Genomic DNA, 27,481 nt, shown 5'->3' on the forward strand with positions numbered 1-27,481 from the left:
GTGATCAAAGATGCATACAGTCCGGTAGCTTGTCTAAGGGAAGAATAACAGATGCCTTAAGGAAGAATAGATCAAGTAGGTGGTAATGCTTCTCTGATAGACTTTTCCAGCTTTCCATAAATAAGTCCATGACTTACTTATTTTATTGTGTGTGACTGTAGCTTATATTCATGGCTGTTTGGTAGGTAGCCCATTATTCTTCCCTGTTGTTTTTCTTACAACAATTGCAGTTTCCATTCTAATCTCGTGGTGGTTGGTTCACTTTTTTTTTTTTAATAGCTTTTTAATCTTACATTTTCATTAGCCCTCCTTTAGCTGACAGATTAGTAGTTTCTTCCTAGTTTATTCAGAAACAAAAGAAAATCCTGTTACGAAATGTCTTTTACTTTCTGTGGTGATGAGAAACTATTATTAACTACTTTTTTTTTTTTTAAAGCCTATCTAAAAAAAGATAACTGTAGAGTTGCACTGTTCCTGCCAAGTTTCCACAAGAAGCAGGTTATTACTAAGAAACTGTAAACGGTTGAAAAAAACATTTGTAATGGAAACAGTGATGGCTTAACTGTAATGCTTGTGGGCACTTTCAAACAGCATAGCTTTTCCATCTCCTGACTTTCAAACTTCCCAAGTACTCATACCTTGCTGCTATGTTGCTTTAGTCATCACTCTGTATATATATATCTATAGAGCAACACTGTTGTTCATACTACAAATATGTTGTTCGGGGTGGTTCAATGGAGTGTTTTTTCTAGCCTGATACATAAAACAAATGTAAACCTAAATCTATGGCTTCCTTCTTGGTTTTGGTGGCATACACTTCTCAGTGGCGTCCAAGTTACAACTGGTGTGGAACACAGTTAAAGAAAAGCTACACTATTTTCACTAAAGGAGCAATAAAAACATCTTGCTTTAAGTGAATGGTAGTACATATAAATAGATGCAATTTGAAATCTGTCCAACTTTATAAATCACTTGAATATTTTCAGGTCCAACATCTATGCCATTTCCTGTCATTTTCTTGCATTAGTAATTTTTCCATGTTTCCTTTCTCTCCTCAGTTGTGGGAAAAAGGAGGAAACAACAAAGCTGTCAGAGAATGTGAATGAAAAGAGGTGATCAGCTTTCTATAGCTTGTTCCTGCATAGAACTGAGTTTTAGATAGGAGTATGACCTTTTAGTTGTAGTGCTAGTCCCCAGCTGCAGGCATTCCATAGTGTTCAGTGCTCACTTAGAGTTGTTGAACACCATCATCTGTCCAAGCTCATGTGAGCAATCATTTCACCAGCTTTTTAATCGTTAACTTTGGAACAACTTTGATTTCTTAAAAATGACACTACTAAAAATCTTTGTCACCTGTATTAAGCAAATGCCTTCTTGAATGCCTGTACATTGCAGTACTAAGAATTGTTGTCACCTAGCATGTCTTGTTTTCAGTAACTGTTTCTAAAGGTGGGGTTTTTTTAGGGATACGTGTGGCAGTTTACTTCTGTATATGTTCCACAACATACATCTAAAATTTTTATGTTTCTCATTTCAGAAGTACTATGGAACCTCCGCAGCCCTGTAGGTTTGGAAGGCTTAAATCCAAGTTTGGAAAGGCTTTTTCCATTCCAAATGATTTGCTGGCTTAAGCGCTTAATTAGGATGGCTTTTGAACAAGTTGGATTAAACATGGAATCAGTAAGTGTTTCAAACTTGCTTCACGTTTTCAGAAAATCAGGTACAGAAAGCACTTCGTATATTTTAGTTTGTGCTTATCTATTCCAGTAGAACACTTTAAGTACACTCAATACTTTTATGATTCTGCATTGCTGAAAATGTATGAAGTTTACTACTTGGACACTGAAGTATTGGGTAATATATGTGTTAAAAATACCATGCAGTTCCTTCTAGCTCTAATAACAAACTGTTTACCTTGTAAACACTGCTTTTTATGCTGTACTTCTACGTGTATTTTGAAGCTGAAGGAAAACTTGGAACTGATTTTCAACAGTGATATTAATTCTTAAATGATCTTATTTCTTTGCTCTTATCTTGGAGGTATGAAAAGCCCCATGAAACTGAGATGATGATAATTGTGCTATATTTATCTCTTCTGAAAGTATTACAGTACATGAGAGCAACACGGCTGTGTTCTTTACTGGGGAAACGAATGTGCATGCATAGCTCTCCTCTTGGAGGAAAGTGTATGTAGAGTTTTCTTTGAATGCTTAGCAGAAAGAGAGACATCTGGTACACATCAACTGCTTTGTCACTGGGACCTTTAGGAAGCTATTTTGAGTAGAAGTATTGACCTCAATGCAGTAATCCCTGTGAGTTGTCAAAATATTTTAATGTTTTAACAATGGGGAAATGCTTAACAGCTATGTGCAGTACTTAGAAGGGCAGTTCTTACTCTGGATTATTGTGGCAGAACCTTTTATCAATCTTAGGAATTCATGGAGAGCAAATTGTTTATAATTGTAAATTAAAATTACCAATAAGAATCTGTATTTTAGGATTTTGTTTGAATTTGGATCTGAGATTTCATGCAGTGTAACTTTGAAAATTCAAAGTATGAGAATATGCTGGACTACCGCGAGTGTTGCTGTAGTTATTGTCAGCAACATCTTTCAGCCTAAGTGGGGGAGAAACAATTTTTTAATCTGTTTCCCCCCATTCTCTATTTATATCAAGCTTTGGAAATGTAACTGCATTATCACAACATCAGCTGTTCTGGACAACAGCAAAACACTGGTGCAATAAGAGGGTATGACTACATACTTAAATATTCTGCAGACTTGCTCTGCCAGTGCTTCAAGTCAACAAGAAGTTGTGTGAACTTGGGTAGAGCAGTGCTGAGGCTTATTAGCTCAGCTGAGCAGTGTGCTGACTTTATTTGCATACCCTGTGGCACAGCTTGCATGCAGTTTTCTGAAAATATTGTCCAGGCATATCTTGAATTACCAAAACTGAGTCATTACAAGTTTTGGTGCACCAAACCACTGTTGTTGAACAACCCCAAGGGCATTTGGGCACCAAATACTTTTGAGGATCTGGGTGCTGGTCAACATCTTGTCTGTGGTCTGAGCAATCTCTAAACAAGTTTTGCCACTCGTTTAAAATGCACTGCACTTATGTTGGTAATACAACATGTAGTCTAGGCTCTTTTGCTGTTGTGGAAGTACTTCTGTAATTAATTAAGGCTTCCCTTGACTAGTATTATTTTTTCCAGTGCAACATCGCTTTGAGGCTATCACCAACAGTTCTGCTTCTAACATCAGAATCTGTTGTGAATAGTGAGGCTGTATTACTGCGGTACTGTTTGTCAGTGACTTTTTCTTGAAGACTCCTGATTTACCTGCTATTTGCTCAGACATACAGACAAGCAGTAATGTGATAGTGATGAATGTGAGGTCTTTGTTTGAGGATCGATAGTGTGCTATTGATCAATGCAGGATCAATAGTGTACTCTGTACTGAAGAAATTTGTGTTCAAACTTAGCAGCATATTAAGCAAGAGAATGTACGTTTCATAGAATGGAAAAAATGGGTCTGAGTGGATTAATGGCAAAGTTGCAGCTCTGATGTGAGGATCTAGGATAGCATATGTGCAGTGCACATTTATATTGTCAAAATTTATACATTCCAATAAAGCCAGAGGAAGGAAAGATACTTGTTTAAAAATAGGCAAAATGTGTGGTTTCTGAGATAATATAATCTGGTGATAAATACCACAGAGCATAAATTTTTCTTTTTAGTAGAACCTTCAAAATCTAAGAGCAGTGATCTTTGCTTAGTATATCAAAATGTTATTCAGCTGTGTGTTGTGAAAATCCCACAGCTGCACTACGCTAATCACACAGGCAATATTGCCATGCCAGATGAGGGTTGTTTCAGTATTAACAGCCTGGATTCTATCTAAGTTTTCTTTGTTGGGCAACCTTCTAACAGGATGTTAAGTTTGCTTGAAGCTTTGAGCCTTTAAAAACTAAGATCTGAGTAGTAAATTCATATCTACCACTATAAGTAAATACTGGCCAAGTTTTTTAAATTACCATACAGTGTTCTAATTTTTTAGTAACAACATTTTCTGTGTTAGAGTCTTCCTGTTATTCTTTTTCTTCTTTGCACTGTTTTTGTTGCCTTTCCCTGCGCTGAAATCTTGCCCGCTTCTCTCTGGTTTTGTTTTTTTTTCCTTCTCTCCTGGCTCATTTTGTAGTATTCCCCTAGGATTAAAGTCTCATTTTATTTCATACAACTATGGTAAATAGTAGAGCAAACATTCCCATCATTAAGTACAACAAAAGAAAGCAAATTCAATCCCTGTTGAAACAACGTAGAAGAAATCTGAATTGCAGTAGAAACAGTTCCAATGAAGCCAGGTGTGTTGAGGTGCTGCGTACAATTTTATCTAGGTGAATGTGTGTGTATAGATAGATTTTTTTTTTTTTTTTTTTTTTTAGGACAAAGTTTCATTCGAACATATTTATTTTCCCCTTTTTCTTTGCTCTTTAATTTCACAATTACATTTTCATGCTTATGCTAGCTGATAGTTATTTTTATTAAGACTGGTAGACACTATTCTTGTGTTAGAAGAGCTCTTAATTAAAAAAGAAAAATGATATTTTGGGAAATTTAGATTTATATAACTTTATGGATTTTTCATGATTGAGTGGCTTTTCTTGAAACCCCTTAAAAAGAGGTGTCTGACCCAATGCAGGTTCTTTATTGTCTTGAAAATTGACAACTTATGCTTTTGAAGATGCTTCCAGCTCTTGAATCCTCCTGTGTTACCTGATTTATTGTTTTGAATTTAAACTTAATGCAAAGGCTGTCTTGAACATAAACAGCCATAGCTATATTGTAATGACAGAACCAAATTTTGTGCCTGTTTGGGTATAGAATGTAAGGAGTTCACTGATACAAATTTAAGTGTATTTATATTATATTCTATTCTAATATGAAAGGAATGACTTTAAATACATTTAGCACAAGCATAGTATGGAAGGGCAAGGGAAAACTATTCCAATATGATATAAAAATCAGTTACCTAACAGCTGGCTTCTTTTTCCTTCCCATCTAGGTGCTGTGGTCAAGCAAGCCTTATGGTTCATCTCGAAGTATTGTAAGAAAAATTGGTACCAACCTCTCTCTTATACAGTGTCCAAGAGTTCAATTTCAGGTAAGTGTTCTCAACAGTTTAGAATACGTGTTTCGCTATACTGATAAAGGAATTTGCTCTTGCATCAATAGATTTTAAGCAACTATGCAGTTAATTTAAATAGATGACTAGAGGGTTTGTAAAAGCCGAATATGATAAAACCAGGCACATAGGAGAATTAGTTTACTTCAGTTCTTCTCACTTCCAGTTCACATTTTTTCCAAATACAGATTCTTCAGCTTCTGTACTGCCTAAAATCTAAGTCCGTGTTGCTGTAACACACATAACGAAACTTGAAACAGATTTTTTTTTTTTTCCTAAGGAAATTGGAACTTCTAAAATGAGGCAGTACAGTATTAAAAAGTTATTCTTGGAAAAAAATAAAAGAGAAAAATGTCTGAAACTTATTTCGGTAAACAGTACTTATAAGCTAGGCTTAAGAGGCATGTAAAAATGAACAGTTACTTAAAAATATTTGGGAAAATAAACAACTTCATCAGGAAGTAAAAAATTAGTAACACAGTAACATGAGTACCCTGTTTGCTTTTGTTTTAAATACAAGGTTAGCGCTGTATAGGTGAAAGGGGAACATCAGTTCTGTGCAGCTGACTTGTTTGCTTTTAACATCAGCTGCATATAGTGGGAGGGAAAAGAGTGAGGGTAGAAGCTTAAGGAGGAAAAAACCCTTGCTTTTTATAATATGTCTTTCAGGAACAGATGGGAAAATGGAAGCTGTTACACATAATCTCTTCAACTCTGTGTGTGTTAGGGATAGGGGGTGGGTATAGAATTGGAGAAATTTAGTGTTTGAAACTCAAGCCGAGAGAGGAACGTTTCTTGGGCTGAGCAAGGGTGGGGAACATGAAGAAGAATGGTGGGAATCATCACCCACACTAAGACAAGGTAATTTCCACACAGCTAAATTTTTCACTGTTTAAATTAATTTCTTTATCCTATATGAAATGTATGAGCAACATTTGGACTTGAAATTATAGTAGCAAAATCAGATAGTTCAGATTACCATAGAAGACTTTCTGGTGTGATAGTAAAAGTCATGCTAACATTTTGCCTATCTTAAATAATCACATTGAGAAACCAGGAGGGGCAACCACCTCCCACTACTAGTGGCTTGGTGAAACTTAAAAAATAAATATATACATTGTGGGGGTGGGGATTTGTGCAGGTGAGAAGGACAACAAAATGACATGCTGGATTTAAACTTTTGGATATATAATTAATAGTAGTTATGCCAGCAATAAGGATTTGTGTGTGTCAGATTTGAAAGGCGGTGAAGTCTTCCTATAATGTGTCTGATTTTCTGTACTGTAAAGGCCATACAGGGGAAGATGATGCTCATTTGCAGATAGTTAGCCAAATACTGCCTTCTCTTCATATAGTACATAAAAGAAGACATTTCTGTTTTATGTACTTGCAAAGAGCTGTAAGATACATCTGGGGAATCTGTTCCTGAATATTTTTAGTGTTGAAATAAAAATATGTATATGTCTTCATCTGAATTCTGTGTTAGAATAAATAAAATATTTGCCTTTTTTCCTCTTAAAGAGACATTGTCAGCTTTGCTTAGATTTTATGCATGCTAAGCATAAACATTCATCTTCTACTAGATGAAAGGAAAGGATCCTAAAAATAGAAGTACAGTGGTCAGAGTTGATTGAAATAGAAATATGAATTTCAAAATTTGAGCCTTGTAAGACATTATAATTTATATGGTTCATGCAGGCTTTAAACTATTTTAATATATAAACTGCTGAATGTGTAAAAGTGTGATGCTAACATCTGTTTTTTATGTCTCTATCTCAGCGTTAAGATTCTATAGTGAAGTTCAATACTGGTCTTGATCATTTTTATGCTGTTGCAACTGACTCTTTCCTATAGCTGTCTTTTCCTCTTTCTTTCTTGCCAGCTTTAGCTATATTATGAAAGGACCATGCACTGAACCTTGCTGTAAGTCACTTTATTTAAAAACCAAAGCAAACCTTACTTGCTTCATCTGAGGGTGCATGTATATCATCCATGTTTCTAACTTTATCTAAGAGGAACAAACTTTCCACAGGTCTTCATTTTCCTTATGATAAATGGGTAAGAGATATCAAAAGAATCTCTCTCATGTTCATTCTTTCCTCTCTTCTGGCATGCTTTTGTTCAGCTAGTCTGAAAAAAAGGATAGCCTAACATTTCGATTTTTGAGGTCTACTGACTGTTGTAGTATCTGTGTCTCTGGATCTTGCGGTAGTCAACATTTAAATTGCTACATGCCACTTACTTATGTATTCAGTAAGCGGTGGCAGAGCTTACCTTATATACTCTACATGGCATGAACAAATGAAAATGGTTTGTATAGTTCTTTTGTATGTCGTATTTTTTAGGTTTATCTGTAGTCTTTAGGAGAAAATAAAGTTGAACTTACCAGTATAGCCTAGGTAGATTCCACCAAACCTACAATACTGTCTCTCAAGATGGTATCCTTCAGCTACAGTATCTCTGTTATAGTCCCATGCTTTTCCTGTTTGTTTGATGGAAACCTGATAACTCAATAGAAGTCTCCTAAGGAATTGGTGTGCATGTAGCAAACGTAAGAGTTTACTGTGATAACTTGAAAAATCATAGCAAGTTTGTCTTACTTGAAGTATTTCCAAATGTTTAATACCTAACTGTATTAGTAATTTGAAATTAGAGTTTTTATTCCATCCTTAAATGTATAAAAATATTTGTTCTGCTTTCCACTTCCTGGAGCGAACAAAAAGTAGGGATCCTGCTTTGACATCCTCCTAAGCAGTGTTTCTGTAGTGTAGTGGTTATCACATTCGCCTAATACACAAAAGGTCCCCAGTTTGAAACTGGCTATGACATCAGCCAAAGCAGTACAGTGTGTGTAGTCTTTTCTTCAGAAATTAGTGGAGTAATGGGTCTGAAACCCACAGGTGTGCATGTGTGTGTGCAGCACACATGCACACTAAAATAGGCAAAAAAAGCCTGTGGAGATAGAAGTGTGGGAAGCAACTACATAGTTTGCAGAGAAAGAAAAGCAGGCTACTTTCACTGTTTTACTCAGTTCCTGCCATCCAGTAGAATTGGGCCTCTGTTTTCAGCTCTCTGTTCTCCATTTCAGGTACTGGCAGAGCAGTTGTCCAAGTTTTCTTCAGCTGAGGTTGGCTGGAGGAATAGGGTAGTCACAGAGTTGTTTAAGCATCATTCTACAGACAGGTGAAGGTTTTAAGAGATGGGTGTTGGCCTTTGTCCTTTAATTTAAAGTAAAAATCCTGCATTAACTTGAAATTCAAAATCCACTGCTGTGGAAGGCCTTGTTGTTTTTAGGGATAAAGAAAAAAAACATCTGGGTATGGGGTAACAAGCAGATTCTGTTTACATATAAATACGAATAAAAAAGTAAGAAGAAACTTGTATCACAATATAACAGAAGGCTTGCTACTAGATGTTGGATTAGAAGTTATTTATCTCACCATGCAGGAAACCTGGCAGTGGTAAATGCATTCCTTACTGTTGATTTATAAAATTATTTTTGATGCAAATACATGTAGTGCCTTTATTTAAATGTGCCTTCAGCCTTTTCATGGTAATAGTTCCTCATGTGGCCATTATCATCAGGAAAATCTGTATCACCTGCAAGAAGTGGCTAATGTATTATGGATTTTTTAAGTTGCCATTAACATTAATACAGATGCTGTGGTCATGAAAATGTCTTTTTATTTTAAAAAAAGAAAAAAGCCAAGGAAACTTCAAACAATGAAAATCCTAACATGCAATATAGTATTCTCTAGACTGTTTTAAAGAGAGGCAGACTGTGATAGTATTAGGCACAACTGTTAATGTGATGAACATATTACCATCTGTGCTGATGCTACCTGGAAGAAACCCTGTTGTTTCCAAATGATCTGATGGTGCCAATACACACTCCTGGGAGCTGTGATAAAGGCTTACACACAAGTTGCGAGCGTGTGAGGTGAAGATGACTAATCTAGATTTCCAAAGCTGTTTGTAACAACTCCTGGGGAAAAAACAACCCCAAACCCACAACTTCTATCTTCCTGGGACTTCTGTATCAAAGGCTACAACTAAAATATCTGTGGATGTTCTTTAGAAATGGTTTCACCTCATCCAACCTGGAGTCCTACTGTGATAGGTCTGCTACAAATTCAGGTTAATGCTAACATTTCATAGTTGCTGCTACGTAATAGTTTCCTCTTACAGAGGTGAGTTCCCTGGAAAATTGACCTAAGTGCTAACAGACTGGATCAAAGCTGTCTTCATAGACTGTTACATACTACCACCATCTTTGTCAGTATTACTAGCTTCTTGGCCACTACCAGCAGCAGGCAGCACTTAAACAGCTGCAATGGCTTGTGTGCAGATTTGGCCTGTGGATTGTATGTAATACAAGCAGGAGAGGTGGTATAGTTGCATTGGAGATAAGTAACTCAACGTGACAGACTGAGCAGAATAAATTACTGAAAGATGTTTCAGTAGGTTTCATCTGCTAAGATACTGAGACCAGGCTGCTCAGTAGTCCAGTGACTCAGTATGCATACCCTTGTCTAACCAGGGGAAGCAGCCAGTATTTCAAAGTAGATTTGAAACCATTTTGTATAGTTGTGGCTGTGGAGCTTATATTGATGGTCCAAATAATTTTTCAAATCTCCATTCACGTCACTTAACTGTAAATCTAAGAAAGGTTCCACTCGCTGGAGCCTTGCTCACCAGTAGTGTCATGTGATAGTATATGTAGTTAGCCGTGAACCTTAAAAATAAAAATAGTTTCTGTAAAGTGTTCAGTAGACTAGACTGAATAGTTTGAAGTCAGCGAAACGGTTCTGGACCAAGCTCAGGACAGAAATAAGTGTGCTAAGTCTACAGATGTGTTTTGTGCATGTATGTGTTAATAGTTACATGTAGCCTCACTAAAAGTATTGGGTAAAACAGCTGTGACATGGGCTGGGAATAGTGACTCTAAAACCTTCTATCTTGTCTTTAAAATTTAGCTTACTTCTCATGCCACAGAAGGAAACCATCCTAATCAACTTAGAGAAGATGCAGTGGCCTCCTTTGCAGATGTGGGATGGGTTGCTCAAGAAGAAGGTGAAGTCTCTACAAGGCTCAGGTATGCTCCTCAAATCTTCTCTTTGAACTTCTGAACTGAGGGGGGGAAGCCTGGCTTCTCTCTAATGAGAATCTGCTGTGCATTGCAATTAATGGAGAGGACTTGAATGCTGGGAGAAGAGAGAGGGAATAGGGATAGAAAAGGTAGGGTCTGGAAAAGCAGCAGCAGAGGTTAGACTAACAGCATTATAAATGGAAGACTCATTTGAGAACATACAGGAGATTGGCTTTATACAAGGAAGACTTTTTAATTTACTTATTTATTGCAAAGAATTGCATGTGACAGCTTCAAGCAACCTTGTCCCCACAAAAATGTCTGCTGTGGTATGGCACAATTGCTAACACTGATACTTCTCCAACTCTCCTGAGATTTTCATTAATATGGGGCAGTGTACTGTACGGCTTCCTAATGGAGCAGCAATGCACATTCTGACAGTCCAATAATTGGCACGTTGTTTTTCACCTTTCTGGTTAAGGCTCTGCAGTCTGCTAAAGATAATTAAAAAATTATGGTTTGTATTTCGTCTTTAATCTTCATAACGAAAACTGGCAAGGAAGCGTGTGAGCACCTGTGTCCAGAATGATGTGATAGGTACTGTGGTGTTGGACCAAGAGTACTACGTAGCACTGTAACTGTATGAAACAGGTTGGCTGAAGTGATGAAGTTCTCTATTCCAGCCTACCCAAATTGCTGCTCAGACTAGCCAGAAACAAAGGTACACTTCTGTAGTGCAGAGGAAGTTTTTCTTCTAAACAAACTAACATTCCAGGGAAAGGCACAGATTGTTGGCTCCAAAGATTACTGGAGGATACCATTCTTAATTTGAAAGCACAAAATAGGTTAGTAATGACCTAGATGCCCTTCAACGTGACTTGCCACAGTGAAGCTTTGCATAACAAACATTCTGGCACTGCCACATTAATTTCACAAACTCAGACGGGAGTCACAGAAATCAAGGCTTGTTTGGGAAACACTATTTGTAAAGTGTATTTGATGCAAGGGAAATTAACTGGCCAATGCGACTTTTGCTTGCATAGAAACATTTCGCTTAAAGATGGAACTGTAAAGCTATTATGTTTAACGGAGGCAACAGAGAGAATAGTTCTTTGTTGCTTCAAAGAACCTGTTACGAAAGATGTAGGACTTGCATATTTGCTGAGACGTCTGCATGTGAAGGGGAGAAGGGGGACAGATGGATATGGGATGGCACTAAAATAATCCTGCAGATACATAGTGACCTTAAGGCAAACAGCTTATAATGGAGCATGGTAAGTGAATTACTTAGTAAATATGAGTATTTCAATGTGCACCGTTTATTACATCTATGCACAGTATTATGTAGTGGAGCTAGTATGCATTAGGTGTTTTCCAGGCATTTGAAATTCTCTTGTTTCGACAAGATCACACAGGTGTTACTGTTAAATATATATTCACTGTATAATTCAGTAAACAGTCTTGCAGACATAATTTTTCCTGCGAATGCAGTTTTATAGAGGAAGCAACTAAATGACAAACCATTTTTTCCCCCACCCGTAGTCAGGGCAGTAGTGACAATTCAGGCATAATATTTTTCCACAGTGTTAGATTCCAATCAAGACATCTGCTTAAAACACTGTTACTGCTCTGAGCTGAAAATACCCTTTGTTGTTTAGCTATTCTGGTCCATTAAAGGGTTTCTAGAAGGCAGGTTTTAAAGGATGAAGTGACCACTGGCTCCTTCCACCTTACTTATTTAGGGAGAGCAGGGAGATGACTATAGGAAGCATCCTGTTCTCTTCTCAGCTTTAGTTGCTCTCTATTCCTATCTAGATAACAGCACCCAGATTTTAACATCCGTGATAATACTCAATTCTGCTTGATGAAAGTTCTGCAGGTTGTGCTGATGTTTCCTGTCAGTGTCGTGGAAGACTCAAATGTGTATCTAATCCTGGATTGAGGTGGTCAGAGCACAGGGTTTGCCCTAGCCTTAAATCTTGGCTCTTGCTTTAAGTGTAGCACAGCTGCAGATGTGCACCGAGAGTAGCTTAACTCATGCATCCAGGGCGACGGGGCTCTTAAACTGTATTAGTCTGGAGCCATTCTACGCATTTTAAAAAGTCGTATCACTAGCCAGTGTTCTTACTCTCACGTTCGAATAAATAGTGGAATCCTGACCTGCCTGAGAAGTTTTGGGATTGAAGTTAAGGAGGATTGAGGGGTTAAGTATGTGGTTATATTTTGCAGTTATAATGTTTATGATAATGTATTGTCATTAATCCTTAGCAATTCTACTTGAGATGAACTTTAAAAATGTTAGTGTCTTCAGTGAATATAACCTTTCGTAAGCGCTCAGTAGTGCCTCACTGTTTAATATAGCTTGAGCTTTGGTGGGTAATAAAGCAAGGCAACAGAGTTGCATTTTCTTGCTCTTGTGAGAAAGAGGGAAGCATACGGGCTCTTTAGAAGCTATATGAAGTTTTCTTCTCCATAGTTTTATTTATTTGTTAGAAAACTAGATATAAGACCCTTTCCCATTTACTGATAAGCAGCCTCTGCGCCACTAAGCTGTTTCACATACTCCATACTCCCAACACTGCTAAAACAGAGGACTGTCCCTTCAGAAGTCCAAAAAGTACAAAATTGTGCTTTGGAACTAAGAAACTCTTCCTTCTTCAAAGGAATCAACTACAAGTGACTATTTGCAGCCCATTTGGGAAAAAAGAAAATTCAAATCTTAATTAAAAAAAAAAAAAACATTAGGTATGAGGCAGAGAAATAGGTTGGATGTGATAGGGAATGTATTCCTTTTTTCCTCCTGAAATCAAGGATTCCACAAAAAGCTGGCTAGGGGAAGAGAAAAAACACAGCTTGTGATGCAAACAGAAAGGATGTGAAGTTCTTGTTTACTTTAAGCTATATAAAGTCTTGATGGAAGTGATTTGTGTAAAGCCAATTCTAAAGTCAGGCCTTCAACTTGTATTCATGGTTTGTATGTAATGGTATTTAGTTTTTATCTATAACAAAGCCTTTAAAAAAGGAATCTTGTGATACTTTTGTTACAGGGCAGAAGTTTCGTCAAAATCAGCCCAGCCTCTTCCAGGTGAACTACATAATTCTGGAAAGTCCCCACGCAGACAGATGTCTTTACAAAACCCACTGGAAGAAGAACCAGTGTCCAGAAGCATAGTGACCGCAAATGACGAAGCTCTGCAGAAGATTAGTGCTCTAGAAAATGAACTAGCCACTTTAAGAGCACAGATAGCCAAAATTGTAATCTTGCAAGAACAACAGAACCTGACAGCAGGTATTAAATTTGCTGTACTTTTAGCACAAATTAGTTAATGAATTTGTCCCTTTTATAATTAATAATGTGCCAATTCATTTTTCTGAGATACTGCAACACTGAACACTTCTCTATATTGTTTTGGTTAGTTTGGTAGACAGACATAGCATACTAACCAGGGGATACAGAATAGATCTTGAAGACAAGTGACCTGCCAGATTTTCTGTATTTTCTGGTATTCCAAGAGTCTTTATGTTTGTGTGAAAGTCTGCCAGAATTCTGAACGTGTGGATAAGTAAGGAAATATTAAACAGCTTTCAGAGCAAAGCTCATGATAAACATGATAGATTAAACCAAACTAAAAGAATGTAACAATTGCTAACACTTAAGTCTTTCTATCCAGTAATGAAATAGGCTCTCTGATATCATGAAGTAATCACACAAGATGCTAATTATGCTTTTGGAATATGTAATATACATCTCAAGTTTATGAAATAAATATCAGAAAAGGAGATTAATTGTTTACTGGAATCACCTCTAGGATCAAACACATTGTTTGGTTCTGTTGTGCAGATGGAACCAGAAGTGGTGCACTGTTTTTGGTAGTAAACAGAATAATAATTCTTTTCCCAAGTTTCTTTTTCCTTTCCCTCACTTCTGACTGCCTTCCAGTTCTAAGTCTGCCATCTCTAAAGATTAGTGGGAGATGACCCTTGTCAACTGGAGGTGACAGCCATGCAGTTTTCACTCCTTCCTAAGGTCACTTAGCAAGTAGTTTTTTCCTATGTTTATGTATAAAATCATATTCTAATTCTTCAGATGCTCTTGTTTAGTTTTTACCTGTGACCTGGTAGCAGTTAACTTTATTTTTCCTTAACTGTTCATATTCAAAACTATGCAATAGTTTTAAGGATCGCACGGTTTCACTCTTTAATTGTAATTATTGGGGGGGTGGTGGTGAAATAACTATTTTTCATCTTTTTCCCTTTACCTCTATTTATTAGGAAAATTAAATTTTTATTTGATTTTATCATCTTTACCTCCCTCTTCTGGTAGAATATGGTAATGACACCGTGTATGCCTACATGTACACGGAGCGGACTCCTCTGTATTATCTATATACATATCTTTACACACTTTATGCTCCCAGCCTCAAAACTCTTGTTTGATCTGGTTTTGCTCATTTCTTTAAAGCTGCATTCAAGGCAGAGGTTTCTTCATTTATTTGTCAAGTTATTGCTGCTATTATAACATCAGTTTTTACCTGAAGAGCACAGGGAACTTGAAATCAAGATTATTGTGAGAATCTATATATTCAGACAGCTAATTAGCTGGCCTTAACCTCAGAGAGCTCGAATAAGCTTCAATTTAAGTACTATTTGAGCTCTGAAATTTACATTTAAAAATCTTGCATGGTAATTTCTTATTTGTGATAAGTAGGAAGAAACACTGCTCACATGTGACTTCCAGCTCAGTACCTGCCTCTCGGGACAAAGTGAAATACTGGTAACATTAGGAGCAGAACGTAACTAAAAGATGTTGTGACATCCATCCCATTGCAGTAAAGACATGAATGCACCTAGAATTTGAACTGGAAATTCAAAGAATGCTTCTCATTCTTCAAGAAGGATTTTTATGTGGCTTTTCAGTTGAGTCTACTTAAGTGGTTTAGGAATGAAGTAGTTATGTGATAATCTAAAGAAGGCAGAGGGGAGGCAATTGAAGCTGTTATAGTCATTCATACCTGAGCATTTGTGAGATATAAAGGAGATTTACAAGTAAACTGCCATGTAATACATGTTTTATTTGTAGTTGGGTCAAGTCCAGTTGCTTCAGCTGCTGTCCCTGTTGCACCTCCACCACCACCACCTCCTCCTCCACCACCACTCCCTCCCCCCGGTCTACAACACAGTGTGTCTGCAATTGAGCTCATTAAAGAAAGGAAAAACAAAAAAATGAACTCTGGACAGAATCTGACAGAAAACGGGCCAAAGAAGTCTGAAATACCAAACATGCTAGAAATCCTCAAAGACATGAACAGTGTGAAACTACGCTCAGTGAAAAGGTAATAAATATAAATAAATATTAATGTATTAACATTTGCATTAATGATCTCTTTTTATGCCTGAGCTATTTCAAGGTGAGACATGCTGATGTAACGTCTTACAAACAGAATGCAAACACATTCACAACTTCTGAAGCTTTGTTTTGGACTATATTAGTGCTTCTTATTTTCTTTTCTAGATCATCAGAAGGTACAAAATCTAAAGCAGCTGACCCTACAGATCCTGCAGCATTAATAGCAGAAGCGCTCAAAAAGAAATTTGCTTATCGATACCGAAATGATAGCCAAAGTGAAACAGAAAAAGTGATTCCAAAGACTGAAACAAAGACAAAGACTGAGGTAGTGCTGGTGAGTATTGTGATTCTGAACACATGCTTGGACTAAATTATAGTTGTCGTGAAAGCCAACATATGCAAATACCTAAGAGTTACCATCCCTGTCCACAAAACTCTATGAAGTACTGCTGATAAACCAGCATTTGTGGCAATCACATGGGTTTAGTATCAAGTCTTAAGATCGAGTACTCTTTTTGCCCTAGGTTTAAAAAGCCGTTATCATTGTCTTATTTTTTTTAAACAAAAATCTTTACTGTTGCCATGAGCATGTGATAATCTGAAATCTCAGTTCCTAAGTGCTCATACCAGAAACAAATATGGACTGAGTTTGCCTGCTGTTACCAACCTTAACCATTCAGATAGTGCATGTGAAATTCTGAAGCAAATTCTTGAAACATGTCAGCTGTTCCTAAGAATGTGGAAAGCAAATTGTTCAGAATGCCTGCTGGATCTTGGTATAGGGAGTTTTTTCTAATAATTGGAAATGCTGAGTAAATAAAAGCAGTTTCTTTATCACGTGAGAATGTTAAAATGAAATTATATTGAAAATTCACGTCATGATACAAGTTAATGGCTTCTAGTGTATTTCAGATTGATTTGAAGTAAGGGGTTTTTAAGCAGTGAACATTCAAGATGCAAGTTTCTAGCAATATACACTTAACTTAAAAAACAGGCTAATATAGATCAATTTTGTTAGTAAGCAATCCTTGAAGCCTTGTGCTTTAGAACCAAGAGAGGAAGAGTAAAGAGGTTTTTTTTTTCCCCTTTGTGCATTTGGAAAAATGCACATAAAACTCCAGAAGCTGGCTGCACTCTGAATTAAGTTCTGAGGAAAATACGATCCCCAAGCCACAAATCTCAGGACTTTGGAGTACTTCAGCTTATTAATGTTGACTTGCTTGCCTTTGGGTTTAGGCCTTTAAAGTATATTCCTGTAATGTTCAGGCTGTTCTTAATAACTAAAAGGCTAGATATTCCCCAAGAATCAATTGGTTTTTTCCCCAGCATTTCTGGGGCTTTAAGGAAAAGAATGTGAGTTGGCAATGTTTTATTCACACATGGGTTTTTTGTGACTTCCCAATTTGAAATTTACAGTCCATCTTTTGAGATTAAGGATCATCAAGTCCTCAAAAGCTAAGAAAATTGAAGGGTTTAATATGTTAAATAAGACTGTTGATCTGTAGTGAGCTAATAAACATCTGTCATCAGTTACTTACCAGCATGTAACTTCTTTGCTAGATCAGTCCTCGTATGGTATCCTTGTATGATACGGTTTTTAAAAGGACTTGCACAAAAATGCAAGACAGAGTAAGAACAGAAACACTGTTAAACTGCCACTAGGGTTGTCAACTTCTAAAGATAACCGCACCTATCTTCTTATTTTGCTGTGGTAGAGTCAACTGTCTAGTCAGAGCTGCTCCAGCAGATGGTTAGCTGCCTCATCTGAGCGATTTCAGCTGATTGCTGACACAAGTTTCCTTTTACTTTGTGGATATGGAGTGGGTGAAATCCACACGCAGAGAAGCAGGTTGATAAAGGAAATTATTTCTGCCCAGGTTCTAGTTTTACTTACAATTTGGATGAATAATAGTTCAACTAGGTTTCTGTTGAAAGCAATCTGAACATGTTTCTGGTTTCCTTCTCAGTTTGGACCGCACATGCTGAAGTCTACAGGAAAAATGAAGACTTTAATTGAAAAATCTTAATACGTTAAGATCACTACACGACAGACTGTTAAGCTGTTTTGTCTGAAATATTTTATGTTGCAAATAGCACTAGTACCAAGCGGTCTCTTACAACACAGGAAAAACCCAGTGTGAAACGTAGAATTAAGGCACTAAACATGTTTGTATGTGATTTATCAAGGGGAATAAATTTTACCATTATACTCAGGTATTAATTTTGTACTCAAACCTGGCTTTCTGTTCAGATTTACGTGGTGGTTTTAGTTTATTAACACTAAGTTATATATCCAACATTCTTTGTGCATAACTGACCACCTTAAAAATTTGTGTACATATTAATCATGATAGTGATAACACCCTTAAGTTAATACCAGTTATTTGAGCTCTAACTATAACTTGCACTACAACGTTTAGTTTGATACTGAATCTTTCATTTTGAAGTCTTTCTTTTAAACTTATTTTTAGCAAATTTTTAGCCCAAAGAAAACCTGAATGCATTCTGCTTCCTACTGAAAGAAAGTGAAAACTTAAATCTGCTGCAGAGGTCACCTGATACAAGACATTTTAAGCAGCAGCACATTTTTGTGCAGGGTTGGGGTTTTTTCTTTGGTTTTTTTGTTTTAAATGAGCTTGCAAGGGTAAGAGAGCAAAACCTACTTGTATCGTCCTGTGGCCAGCATAAAGAGTGCAGGACAAGTGAGTAAATCAAGCTGTGGGAGCCTCTGTGACTAGGTAGACCAATGAATTTGAATTAACCAGTAGACAGCAGCAGAGTAAAACAATTAATATGTCAGAGTATGTGTTAACTAGCGTAGAAGTGGTGTAGATAAAGAAATGTACAGAGTACCATGGGTGCAAGTTGCCAAAACATGTATTGCTCCTCTCAGCCGTGCAAAGAGATGCTCACAGACACCTTTTTACCCCCAGCTGTCTGGGGTCCCTGGATCGGTTTGTAGCAGCTGGGGGCTGCACCAGCCCTCACAGTCCTATTTGCAGGGAAGAGATGGTGTGAGCTGTTGTACCTACCCTGGTTCCAGGGGAAGCCCTTCTGGGGATTTCCCCTAGCAGCTATTCGCTGCCAGACCTGTACAGAGCTAGTTCATTAACCAGCCACCTGAGCTCACGCCTCCAGCTGCAGATGTAGAAAGGGTTCCTAAAAAGCTCTTTAGGAACCAGAGGGCTACAACTTAGTTGCACACTTAAACGAAGCCAAGGTTTGTTCTGACTGTAGACGAGCGTAGAAAAAGCTGAGTCTGGGTATTTCAGTGTTCTAAGTTTATCTGGCTGCTGGAACACGTACAGGTGCCTCTTAGAGCTTCTGTTTTCTAGGAAAAGAAAAAAGCAGCACCTCTTAAATACAGGTGAATGGCTCTTGACTAGGTTAGTGAAGATGACCGAAGCTTTGCTGCTTATAACTGGAACTTGTACGATCAAGGAGGATGTTTTCTAGTGTGAAACGTAATGGTGTTAATATGTACACAATGTAACTTCCTTCCAAAACAGTCTGCCATCAGTCTTACTGATAGGCCATTAAATCTTTGTGGTCTTTTAAATGCCTTTAAAACACCTTTCTGAAAGTTAATTTTGGTTTAAAGTTTTGTATTTAATGCTCTATTGCCACTATATAAAATTAAAAGCAGTTAAAATAAACATTGTGTATGTGATTTGTGGTGTTTTACAAACAATAGCAGTCAGATAGCAGCCACAATAAAGTATAGTTTACATTTCTTTTATAGTGGTTATAAATCCGGGTGGTGACAGCTTACTTTCATCTCCTTCAGGACTGGACTACTTTTGCTGTGCCGCAGGAATAACGGTAGAATTAGTCACAGAACAGCACAGCACTGTTAATTCGGTTACACTCAGATTAAAAAAAACCAAAACAGATCAGGAACCAGTGAGAAGTTTATGCCTCACCACAAGCTTGGCAGGAAGGTGCCCTTTTAACAGCCTCTCCATCCCCTTGTCCGCTGGGTTGCCCCGACCGTCCCTTGGTGTGGCACAACCACCCCCCTCCAAAAGGGCCACAGCTTCACAGCAGCTGGCCCAGAAAACCTCTTCTTTCAGAGACAAAACCTCTCTGCTGAAAGTGTTCCAAATTACTTCATTCGAGCTCTTGACATTTGCAATAATTAACTGGACTGAGTTACATTAACTGTAAAATTCAGGACATTACGTGACATATTAAATTAGGCTAAAACATGGCGGGGGGGGGGGGAACCACACTAAACATTTAGAGTTTGAACTACTGATGTGAGGTGCAGGTATTCAGCACACCAGAAACACAAAAACATGTGGCAAGCCTTACTAGTGATGTAAAATTATGGTAAAAGAAATGTCACCTGCACAAGAAAATAAAATTACAAAGCTGCCATCAAGTAATTTCATACTTTTCTGTACCTTAATTTGTATCTTTCTACTTGAAATGCACAATGCCACTGCCCACAGAAAAAACATCTTGAGCAGAAGTGCTCAAACTAAGGACATTCCCCCACACTGGGTGGAGATCTCAGATGTAACCTCAGGCCTGTTTGGATCTGTGTGTGTATGTTAGCAGCAGATCTGTAGCTTGTTTTAACAATTTACGGTGGGGACCTGGCCTCCATCCCGTAACGCATTTCTGGGCTCACGTGGGCCGACTGGACGTTAGCGGCTGTAGTGCATTAGGCACGCTCCTGGCACATGTGCGCTCCCAGCTGACACATGAAACATTTAAGCTGTAGGAATGCTGAAGTTCCATGTAGATTTCTAGAAGGCATTTTCTAGAGAGCATGTTCAAGAAAAGGCATTAATTTGGTTTTGGGGGGGGGGGGGTTGGTTGGTTGTTTTTTAATTCAGTCAAATGTCACAAGCTTCCACGTACGCCAACAGATAGGATCAGGACCGGTCTTTCTAAATCCAGTCTTGCAGGAGAAGATGGAAGCCCCTTTCCAGGGGAAGGTGGCTCAGAATGAAATTACTCTTGACAAGCTGTACTGGTTCTTATCAGAGCAGATCAATCTTGCTGACAGCAAGATTGCACAAAGTTCAAGAATCACAGGCTGTTTATAAATATTATATTGAAATATTACTATATATGCATTTGTAAATTCATTGTTTTCCTTTCCATTAAAATGCATATTAAAAATACTTATAAATAGCCTGTAACAAGTAGCAAAATTTATATTGCTGTTGAGGCCCTGTCTTTAAACCAAGTCACATTAAAAAAAAAAAAGCATCACAGAAGACATCATCAGATACTGATTTCAGTGGCTGTTTTGAAAATAGCTGCAGGCTTGGAAGATGCTTTATTCAAAGCAAAGAGGAATCAATACGTTTCCACACTTAAAGCCTATGAATCTGCACAGGCTGTAAGGAAGCTTAGCTGCAGCCTCCCTGTAGTAAGTTACTCACACGCAGCCGTCACCTCTTTGTCCTGACAGCTCCAAACACCACTGGCAAGTATCACCCTGTCAAAGACAACCTGTTAAAATAAGGCTTTTCTGTTACTGCGAGTTAAAACCAGAGCTCATTATCACATTTGATCCTTCTCCGTTGAAGTCAGACAACAGCAAGAACTTGCACTGACAGCAAAGGAAGGAAGTTCACGCAGGTTCAAAAAAATGGTTTCATTATAAATTTATTTCTTTAAACATGGCCACTTTGAGATTAATGATACTACTTCAGGGAACATGAAAGAATAATAAACAACTTAATTTTAGAAGGGAAACAATCAGGTAAGTCAGGACTTGCTTTTCAAACAGTAAAAGGCCAAGCTCCAAGTGGCAATAAATTTTGGCATACGAGGACCAATATTTTCAAATCCAAAAGTTGGCTTAGTTTTACAGTGGAAGCTGACTGCAACCTTAGCTACCTTTCCATGACACTGGACTCGGTCGTAACTTAAATGTACAGGAGCATAATGTGAAAAGACTTTTTTTATTAATTAAAAGTTAACAGCAACAGGCACATATTAAAATGAATATGGCAAAGCCTTTACAAATGGCTTTACGCTGAAGCTGTCTCCCAAAAATGGCTGTTGCAACAAACTGTAAACAGAATTAATAAACAGTCTTTTACAATAATAACAGGGAAATACAAATGAACTAAAAGAAAGCACCAGTTTCTCAAACTAGATTACAGTTGTGCTTACTGTACTTAAAACAATGTAAAACAAATTACAAAAATGGAATGTTTTAAGTTTAAAATTAGTCCTTTAATTTTGTCCTAAAAAACATTTTCTCCTTTTCCCATCAAAAACCCATTAGTGGGTAATGTTTCAGTAGAGGGAGGAATACGTAAACAATGCACTTTCTTTTTTTTATTATTTTTCAAATCAAAAACAAATTTGGTCACTTAGCTTTGTGCATAGTTTAAGGCATCTGTAGCAATTTGTTACAGTTTCCTCCCCAATGTGGCTGTTCATGAAATTGTCACATTCTAAAAGAATAAATTAAAAAAAAAAAAAAAATGCTGCTGTTCAAACCCTTCCCAGTACCCTCCCGCCCTCCCCCGTCCCAAACATACTCACACACCCACACATACACGCACACTGCAGCGAAAGGGGCATTTGTACCCTTGTTCTGAAGGACACGCTTCCCATCCCACTTTTATTTCAGATTGGCAAATACCCTGAGCTGATTATGGTGTTTAGACATTCCACCTTGTTCTTGCATGTGCAGTTCAAGTGTACAATAGTGGAAACAACATGCGATGTTTCCACTGCAGAATCGCAATGCAGTTCGGACGCTTCCCCCCCACCCCCACCCCCTTCCCTTCCCAAACTCAGAAGTGTTTTTCCGCCGTTAAAAAATTGCATTCCCATATAGCACTGGAGTAAAGCTTGGCTGTGCTCTATGATGAATGCTCAGTTCCCAGTGCACAAACAAAATTATGGCAAATGGGAGGCTTTTCGGGCATCCAAAGAAACAAGAGCTGCAGTCTCAGATTTGATCTTTTTCTTTTAAAAAAGCAAAAAAAACAAGTTAGTGGTTCCTTCACAGCCATGCGCAAAGGTTAAGTCTAGAACCAATAGTTTCAGAGTACATTTGTAAACATCAAGTCTTGCCAGAGGCAGCAGAGGATGGGCACTTCACATTTCCGTATTAAAACAGGGACTGAGTGGAAGGTATGCTTTGAACACATTTATGCAAGTCTTGCTTAATTCCAAGGAAGTGGAACAATCCATCTCAAGTCTTAGATTTGAAGACTGTATTCCAAATTTCACGAAAAAACCAAAACCGTGTGGCACAATGAAGCTTTCGTACTGTTCCTTCAAGGCTCAAGTCACTGCTGTGCTTTGCATATTCAAGGTTCCGAACGAAAACCAACTGAGGCGTATGCATATTGCTCTATGTTCAGATCTTGCAGTTTAAAAAAATTCTGGTTCAAATGGTCTGTGTCAAAGGAAAACTTGGAAATAAATAATGCTGGCATCATTTTACCATTTTACCAAAACCTTGGGCAGGCAAGTATTTCCTTTAATCCAACCGTGCAGATACCAAGAGAAAAGAGGCAGTTTCGTCATGAAGATTGAGGTCAGGACAATCGAGGTTCCTGAGGTAATATGTCTGAGTCCATTTCCTCAAAACCCGGGTCAACATCGTCACCACTGCCAGACTGTTCCCTCTGCACTCCCTTCCAGCTAGCCTTGTTCAGTCCCAGGTGGCCAAGCATCGTCTGCGACAGCCTGGTGTTTGAAAACCGGGCCCATTCCCCAAACAGTGGCTCCACTAAGTAGGTCATAAAACCTTCGAAAACAAGCAAACAAACATAGCCAAGTGAAAAAAAAACAACCAGGAAAAACAACACTCAAACAAAATACTTGAAATAAAATTTAGTAGCAAAAAGTAAACCATGCATCAAGACTATGCTTCTCCAGTGTGCCTTTAAAAATTCATTTCAATATTTAGGGCATCTTTACAAAATAGTATCTCAAAATGAAAAAGATTTTACCCGTCAGTCAGAACAGCAGCATTATATTGGATTACAAATTAACTGCCTTTCTTTCACAATAATGGCCAAATAAAGAAAAATATTGGAAAACATGGGGGGAGAATCTAAACATCAGCAACTAAGTCACACAAACTACTTTAGAAAACCTAAATTTCTAAAAGACAGATTTTATAACAAATTGCCCCACAGAGTCTGAACTATATTACATGGGGGCAGGGGGGAACCACACACTTTTCACAATATTAAGCTGAGTAACAATACAAAATCGGAGAAATTTTTAAACAAAAAGGCCACAGAACATCAACATACATTTATATGCGTTTGTGTGTATGCGCATGTGTGCTTATTTATAATGTCTATTTCCATGAACCAAAAATTCAATGGTAAGAATACCAAAACTGTCAATTACAGAAATGTATGATTTCCTAACATTCTAAATTAAAACAGTGCAGCTGATTGAACAGATCAGTTTTTTGTCTCTAATTTCAAGCACTAATTCACATTATGTTTGTTAAATTGATTATTTTCTTTACTGTTTTCAATTGAGTCCAATTCAAATCTACATGAACAACTTTATTTAAAAAGTAACTATAGGAAGTCAGCCCTTCTGCTACTTTAAATTCAACTCACGTTAGCAAAAAAATAATATAATGGCTATTCACAGTTTTCCATCAAATCTCTGCCCACCACCCTTTTTACGGCTGCATTTAAAAGGAATGCTAACATTCCAGAGAGCTAAATGCAGCTGGAACCCTGCTGTGGCAACGTCGCTGCAAAAGGCACCCGAGACTGCACGGACAAGGGAATGAACATTCCTCCTCTTCCCAAACTTGACACTTCCGATGAGGAAAGGTCTGGGCAGCAGCACAGGAAGAGTCAGGCAGCTGACTTCCCGTGCTGCACCTGCCCTGTGAGAAAACACAGGGCCTTCGGTCTCCAGGACTGTCAGTGCAGCACCTTTCGTAAATGCCAAACTCAAGGGACAAACGTCATACAGCAAATTGAAAAAAACTGCTCTTTGTAACGAAGTGCTGCTGCACACACACACAGCAGGTATAACCTCTAGGAAATGTATCTAAAAGGTACTTTTTTCAAATTGCATCCTGAAAGAAATCTACTAAAATAAATTGAACTTGCAGTTACCAATCTGGATGTTGGCAATAGTTTCTGTCTGTCGGTCACAAAGTGGACTCACACCCAAGTGATATTTTTTTTCAATATCTCCTAAAGAAATAAAAGTATAATACAACTAGTTAGTCATCAAATCCAGACCCAAATGGAATTATCAAACACTGACAGAGATGAGTTGTGGAAGTTGCTTAACAGGGATGGCATCTTGCAGCAGGTTGAATGCATTTACTTCCCTCCGCCGTCTCCCAAAAAAAGCAAGTAGGTCTGTCAGTGAGACCAACAGTACATTGTATTTTTCAGCAAACAATAATTAAAGAAAAACCATCAAATCACAGGTTTCCTGAGGGATTAACACACTTCCTTGCAAAACCTCCTAGACTGCCATAGAAACGACAAATTAAGATTCCCCTCGCCTTAGCAATATGGACGAGAATAGCTTAGCCTTCAGAAATTTCTCACTGAAGGCAATTTCTTGTTCTGTTTCCCCATCACCTTTATCTAAGAATAAGCTTCACATGATTAGCACCAAATACAGCAGCCTGTTCTTCCTTTATCATATCCATGCACAAAGTACCATGTCTCAAGTCAGCTAAACTAGCCTTAAGAAAGGCAAAGCACACTTTATTATTAAAACAACTTAATAATAATGGAGAAAATTCACTCCATTTGTCAATTAAAAGCTTTATTAACTGCTTACATAAGTAGCCTTAACTGCATGGTAACTAAAAATCTCCTCCCTAGCTCTTACCTGCTTACCAACAGGCCTCACAGCCAAAGTTTAAATATTAAAGATACATGATGAATATATTTCATGATTTACTGAAACCACTAGGTAAATGAGCATAATCATTCACCTGAAGCACCTTTCAGACTGAAGGATCTATTGAACCAGACATTCTAGATTCAGATTCTAAGCAGATTCTTCACTGGGTTTTAGTAACATCAGCCTGCTGCAAGAAGTACAACCCACGAAAGTAAAAAAATCCCATAGTGTACTGTAAATCTTAGTCCTAAATATAAATCCCTTTATTTGCAAGCAGCTATGACTCATAGTCGCTCTCTCCACAGTATAAATAAATGTACCAACAGATACTTCTACTCTTACTTGCCTTGATGGAAGAACTCCTCTGTTACTTTTTCACTCCACTGCTTACTCAGCTCCCACGTCCGACACGGATTACAAATATCAGCACACTTCAAAGCCATCTAGTAAGTTAAGATACAGCGTTAGATCACCTCTCCCTCCAACAGAAGCATCGGTAATTATTTATTTCCTGACAGCAGATATTTTAAGTTTTGTGAATAACAAACCTACCTACCATTTGTGCTTCTCTCTAAAGTCATGTTCCATAATCATATTTAAAAAACGCTCAGGGAACTATCAGATCTCATGATCATCTCTGAGTAATATGGAAATTCAGTCAAGTCAAAGTATTTCAGGGGCACTATATTTAGTATATGCACTAGTACAGGAGACAACAATAAATTCAGAAAAAGAAACACCGAAGTAAGCCAACAGTGGTTTTGCATTTCTGGCTCTGAAGTTCACATTTTTAATAATGGTTTGCACAGGACTGAACTTACCTCTCTGTCCACTTTCTTTTATAGTCCACAATATGAACCCAATAACAAACATTTCGGTAAACCTAAAGAGACTCTCAAGGCTTTTGTTTTTAAAGCTTGCTAAACCTCTCTCTAGCATAGCTGCAAACTGATTCACAATAGTGCCTTCCTTTCCTGAAATAGGTTCTGACAAAGCATTTCACAGTTCTGAGACTGCACTGGAGTCATCAGAAGAACTAAGCCTTGCCTTGGAAACACAACTCTACTTGGTTTAGCAACTCTAAGTTACCAACACACAACATCACTTAGGAGAAGTGGTGGGAGGGGGGAGATTGAAGTGGAGGGAACAACCTTTTTGTAACGACTAAAAGATATTTCTACTTCATTTTGAAAGTAGGAGATAGCCCAGAAGTAGTAGTATTTAGCATTTTAAGTAAATTATTTTTGACGCTAAAATGATGTCAAAAATACTACAAAAAGATCACCTGTAGAATGAAGTGACGATGGTTCGCATTCTCTAAACATAGGTCTCCTCTGTCCAAGTGGGATCGAAACATGGACAGATACTCATTTTGCTGACTGATGTCTGTGGCAAGAATGAGATCACCTATCTGGCTTTCCATCAGCTGCCTGAAATTAGTGATACCAAACATTCAAAAAGCATAACAGTTAAGAACAACAGCCATCACTAGATGTACATGTCTATTCATCATATTCATTATTATAGAAATACAAGCTTTATAATGAGCATTTTTACTGAACTGCTTTTTTTTTTGTTTTCCCTCTCTGAAAAATTCCTACAACTTCCATAGAAATATCAGGATGTTTCATTGGCAGCTTTCACAAAGACTAAACCAGTTTTTAGCTGCCCCCCCCCCCAAATGCACAAACTAATTGTTTAAAGCTTATTTCTTGTTAAAGTAGGTGAAAAGGGTCTATTTTAAACTACAGTTGTGGTGGCAGAACAAGAAAAGACTGCCAAGTTTAATCTAAACAGGTGCTTGACTATATGAATACACTCCTTCAGTGTTCTCGCAGTAAATGTTATTTTCCGAATATCACATTGCACCATGAACTGCTCTACTCCAACAGCACGGTATCTAGGAATTCTTAAAATAGATCACAATCTACGTTTTGTATTCAGAACTGCCGTGCAATAATTTAGCTTATTTTTCAAAGCTATCTTACTTAAGTGACAGCTTGCTTACATCTTAAACTAATCTATAC

General features: G+C 37.7%; 2 protein-coding genes across 3 annotated transcripts in view; one reads left to right on the plus strand and one right to left on the minus strand.

Annotated features, from left to right (window-relative positions):
- The first annotated feature begins 1,066 nt into the window (after nucleotides 1–1,066).
- MTFR1 (mitochondrial fission regulator 1) lies at nucleotides 1,067–19,260 on the plus strand. Its single transcript, XM_075705156.1, has 8 exons — nucleotides 1,067–1,112; nucleotides 1,538–1,680; nucleotides 5,065–5,163; nucleotides 10,161–10,279; nucleotides 13,321–13,562; nucleotides 15,354–15,606; nucleotides 15,786–15,954; nucleotides 17,588–19,260. Exons 1-8 carry the CDS (start codon nucleotides 1,103–1,105, stop codon nucleotides 17,645–17,647), a joined length of 1,095 nt encoding a protein of 364 aa, XP_075561271.1. The 5' UTR covers nucleotides 1,067–1,102; the 3' UTR covers nucleotides 17,648–19,260.
- Nucleotides 19,261–23,047: 3,787 nt separating this feature from the next.
- Nucleotides 23,048–27,481, minus strand: part of PDE7A (phosphodiesterase 7A) — a 76,494-nt gene continuing 72,060 nt past the window's right edge. For both annotated transcript variants that reach the window (XM_075705473.1, XM_075705474.1), the window contains exons 10-13: nucleotides 26,740–26,884; nucleotides 25,801–25,897; nucleotides 24,704–24,784; nucleotides 23,048–23,355 (exon numbers count right to left, since the gene is read on the minus strand). In XM_075705473.1, the coding sequence (XP_075561588.1) occupies nucleotides 23,144–23,355; nucleotides 24,704–24,784; nucleotides 25,801–25,897; nucleotides 26,740–26,884 (535 nt within the window). In that variant the 3' untranslated portion in view covers nucleotides 23,048–23,143. The remainder of the gene's footprint in view (nucleotides 23,356–24,703; nucleotides 24,785–25,800; nucleotides 25,898–26,739; nucleotides 26,885–27,481) is intronic.

Source organism: Pelecanus crispus, chromosome 2 (assembly GCF_030463565.1).
Source record: "Pelecanus crispus isolate bPelCri1 chromosome 2, bPelCri1.pri, whole genome shotgun sequence".
Classification (NCBI taxonomy): Eukaryota; Metazoa; Chordata; class Aves; order Pelecaniformes; family Pelecanidae; genus Pelecanus; species Pelecanus crispus.

Coding starts and splice junctions, on each gene's coding strand:
- MTFR1 (XM_075705156.1), top strand. Junction 10,280..13,320: donor GAAGTCTCTACAAGGCTCAG/GTATGCTCCTCA, acceptor CTTTTGTTACAG/GGCAGAAGTTTCGTCAAAAT. Junction 13,563..15,353: donor ACAACAGAACCTGACAGCAG/GTATTAAATTTG, acceptor TTTTATTTGTAG/TTGGGTCAAGTCCAGTTGCT.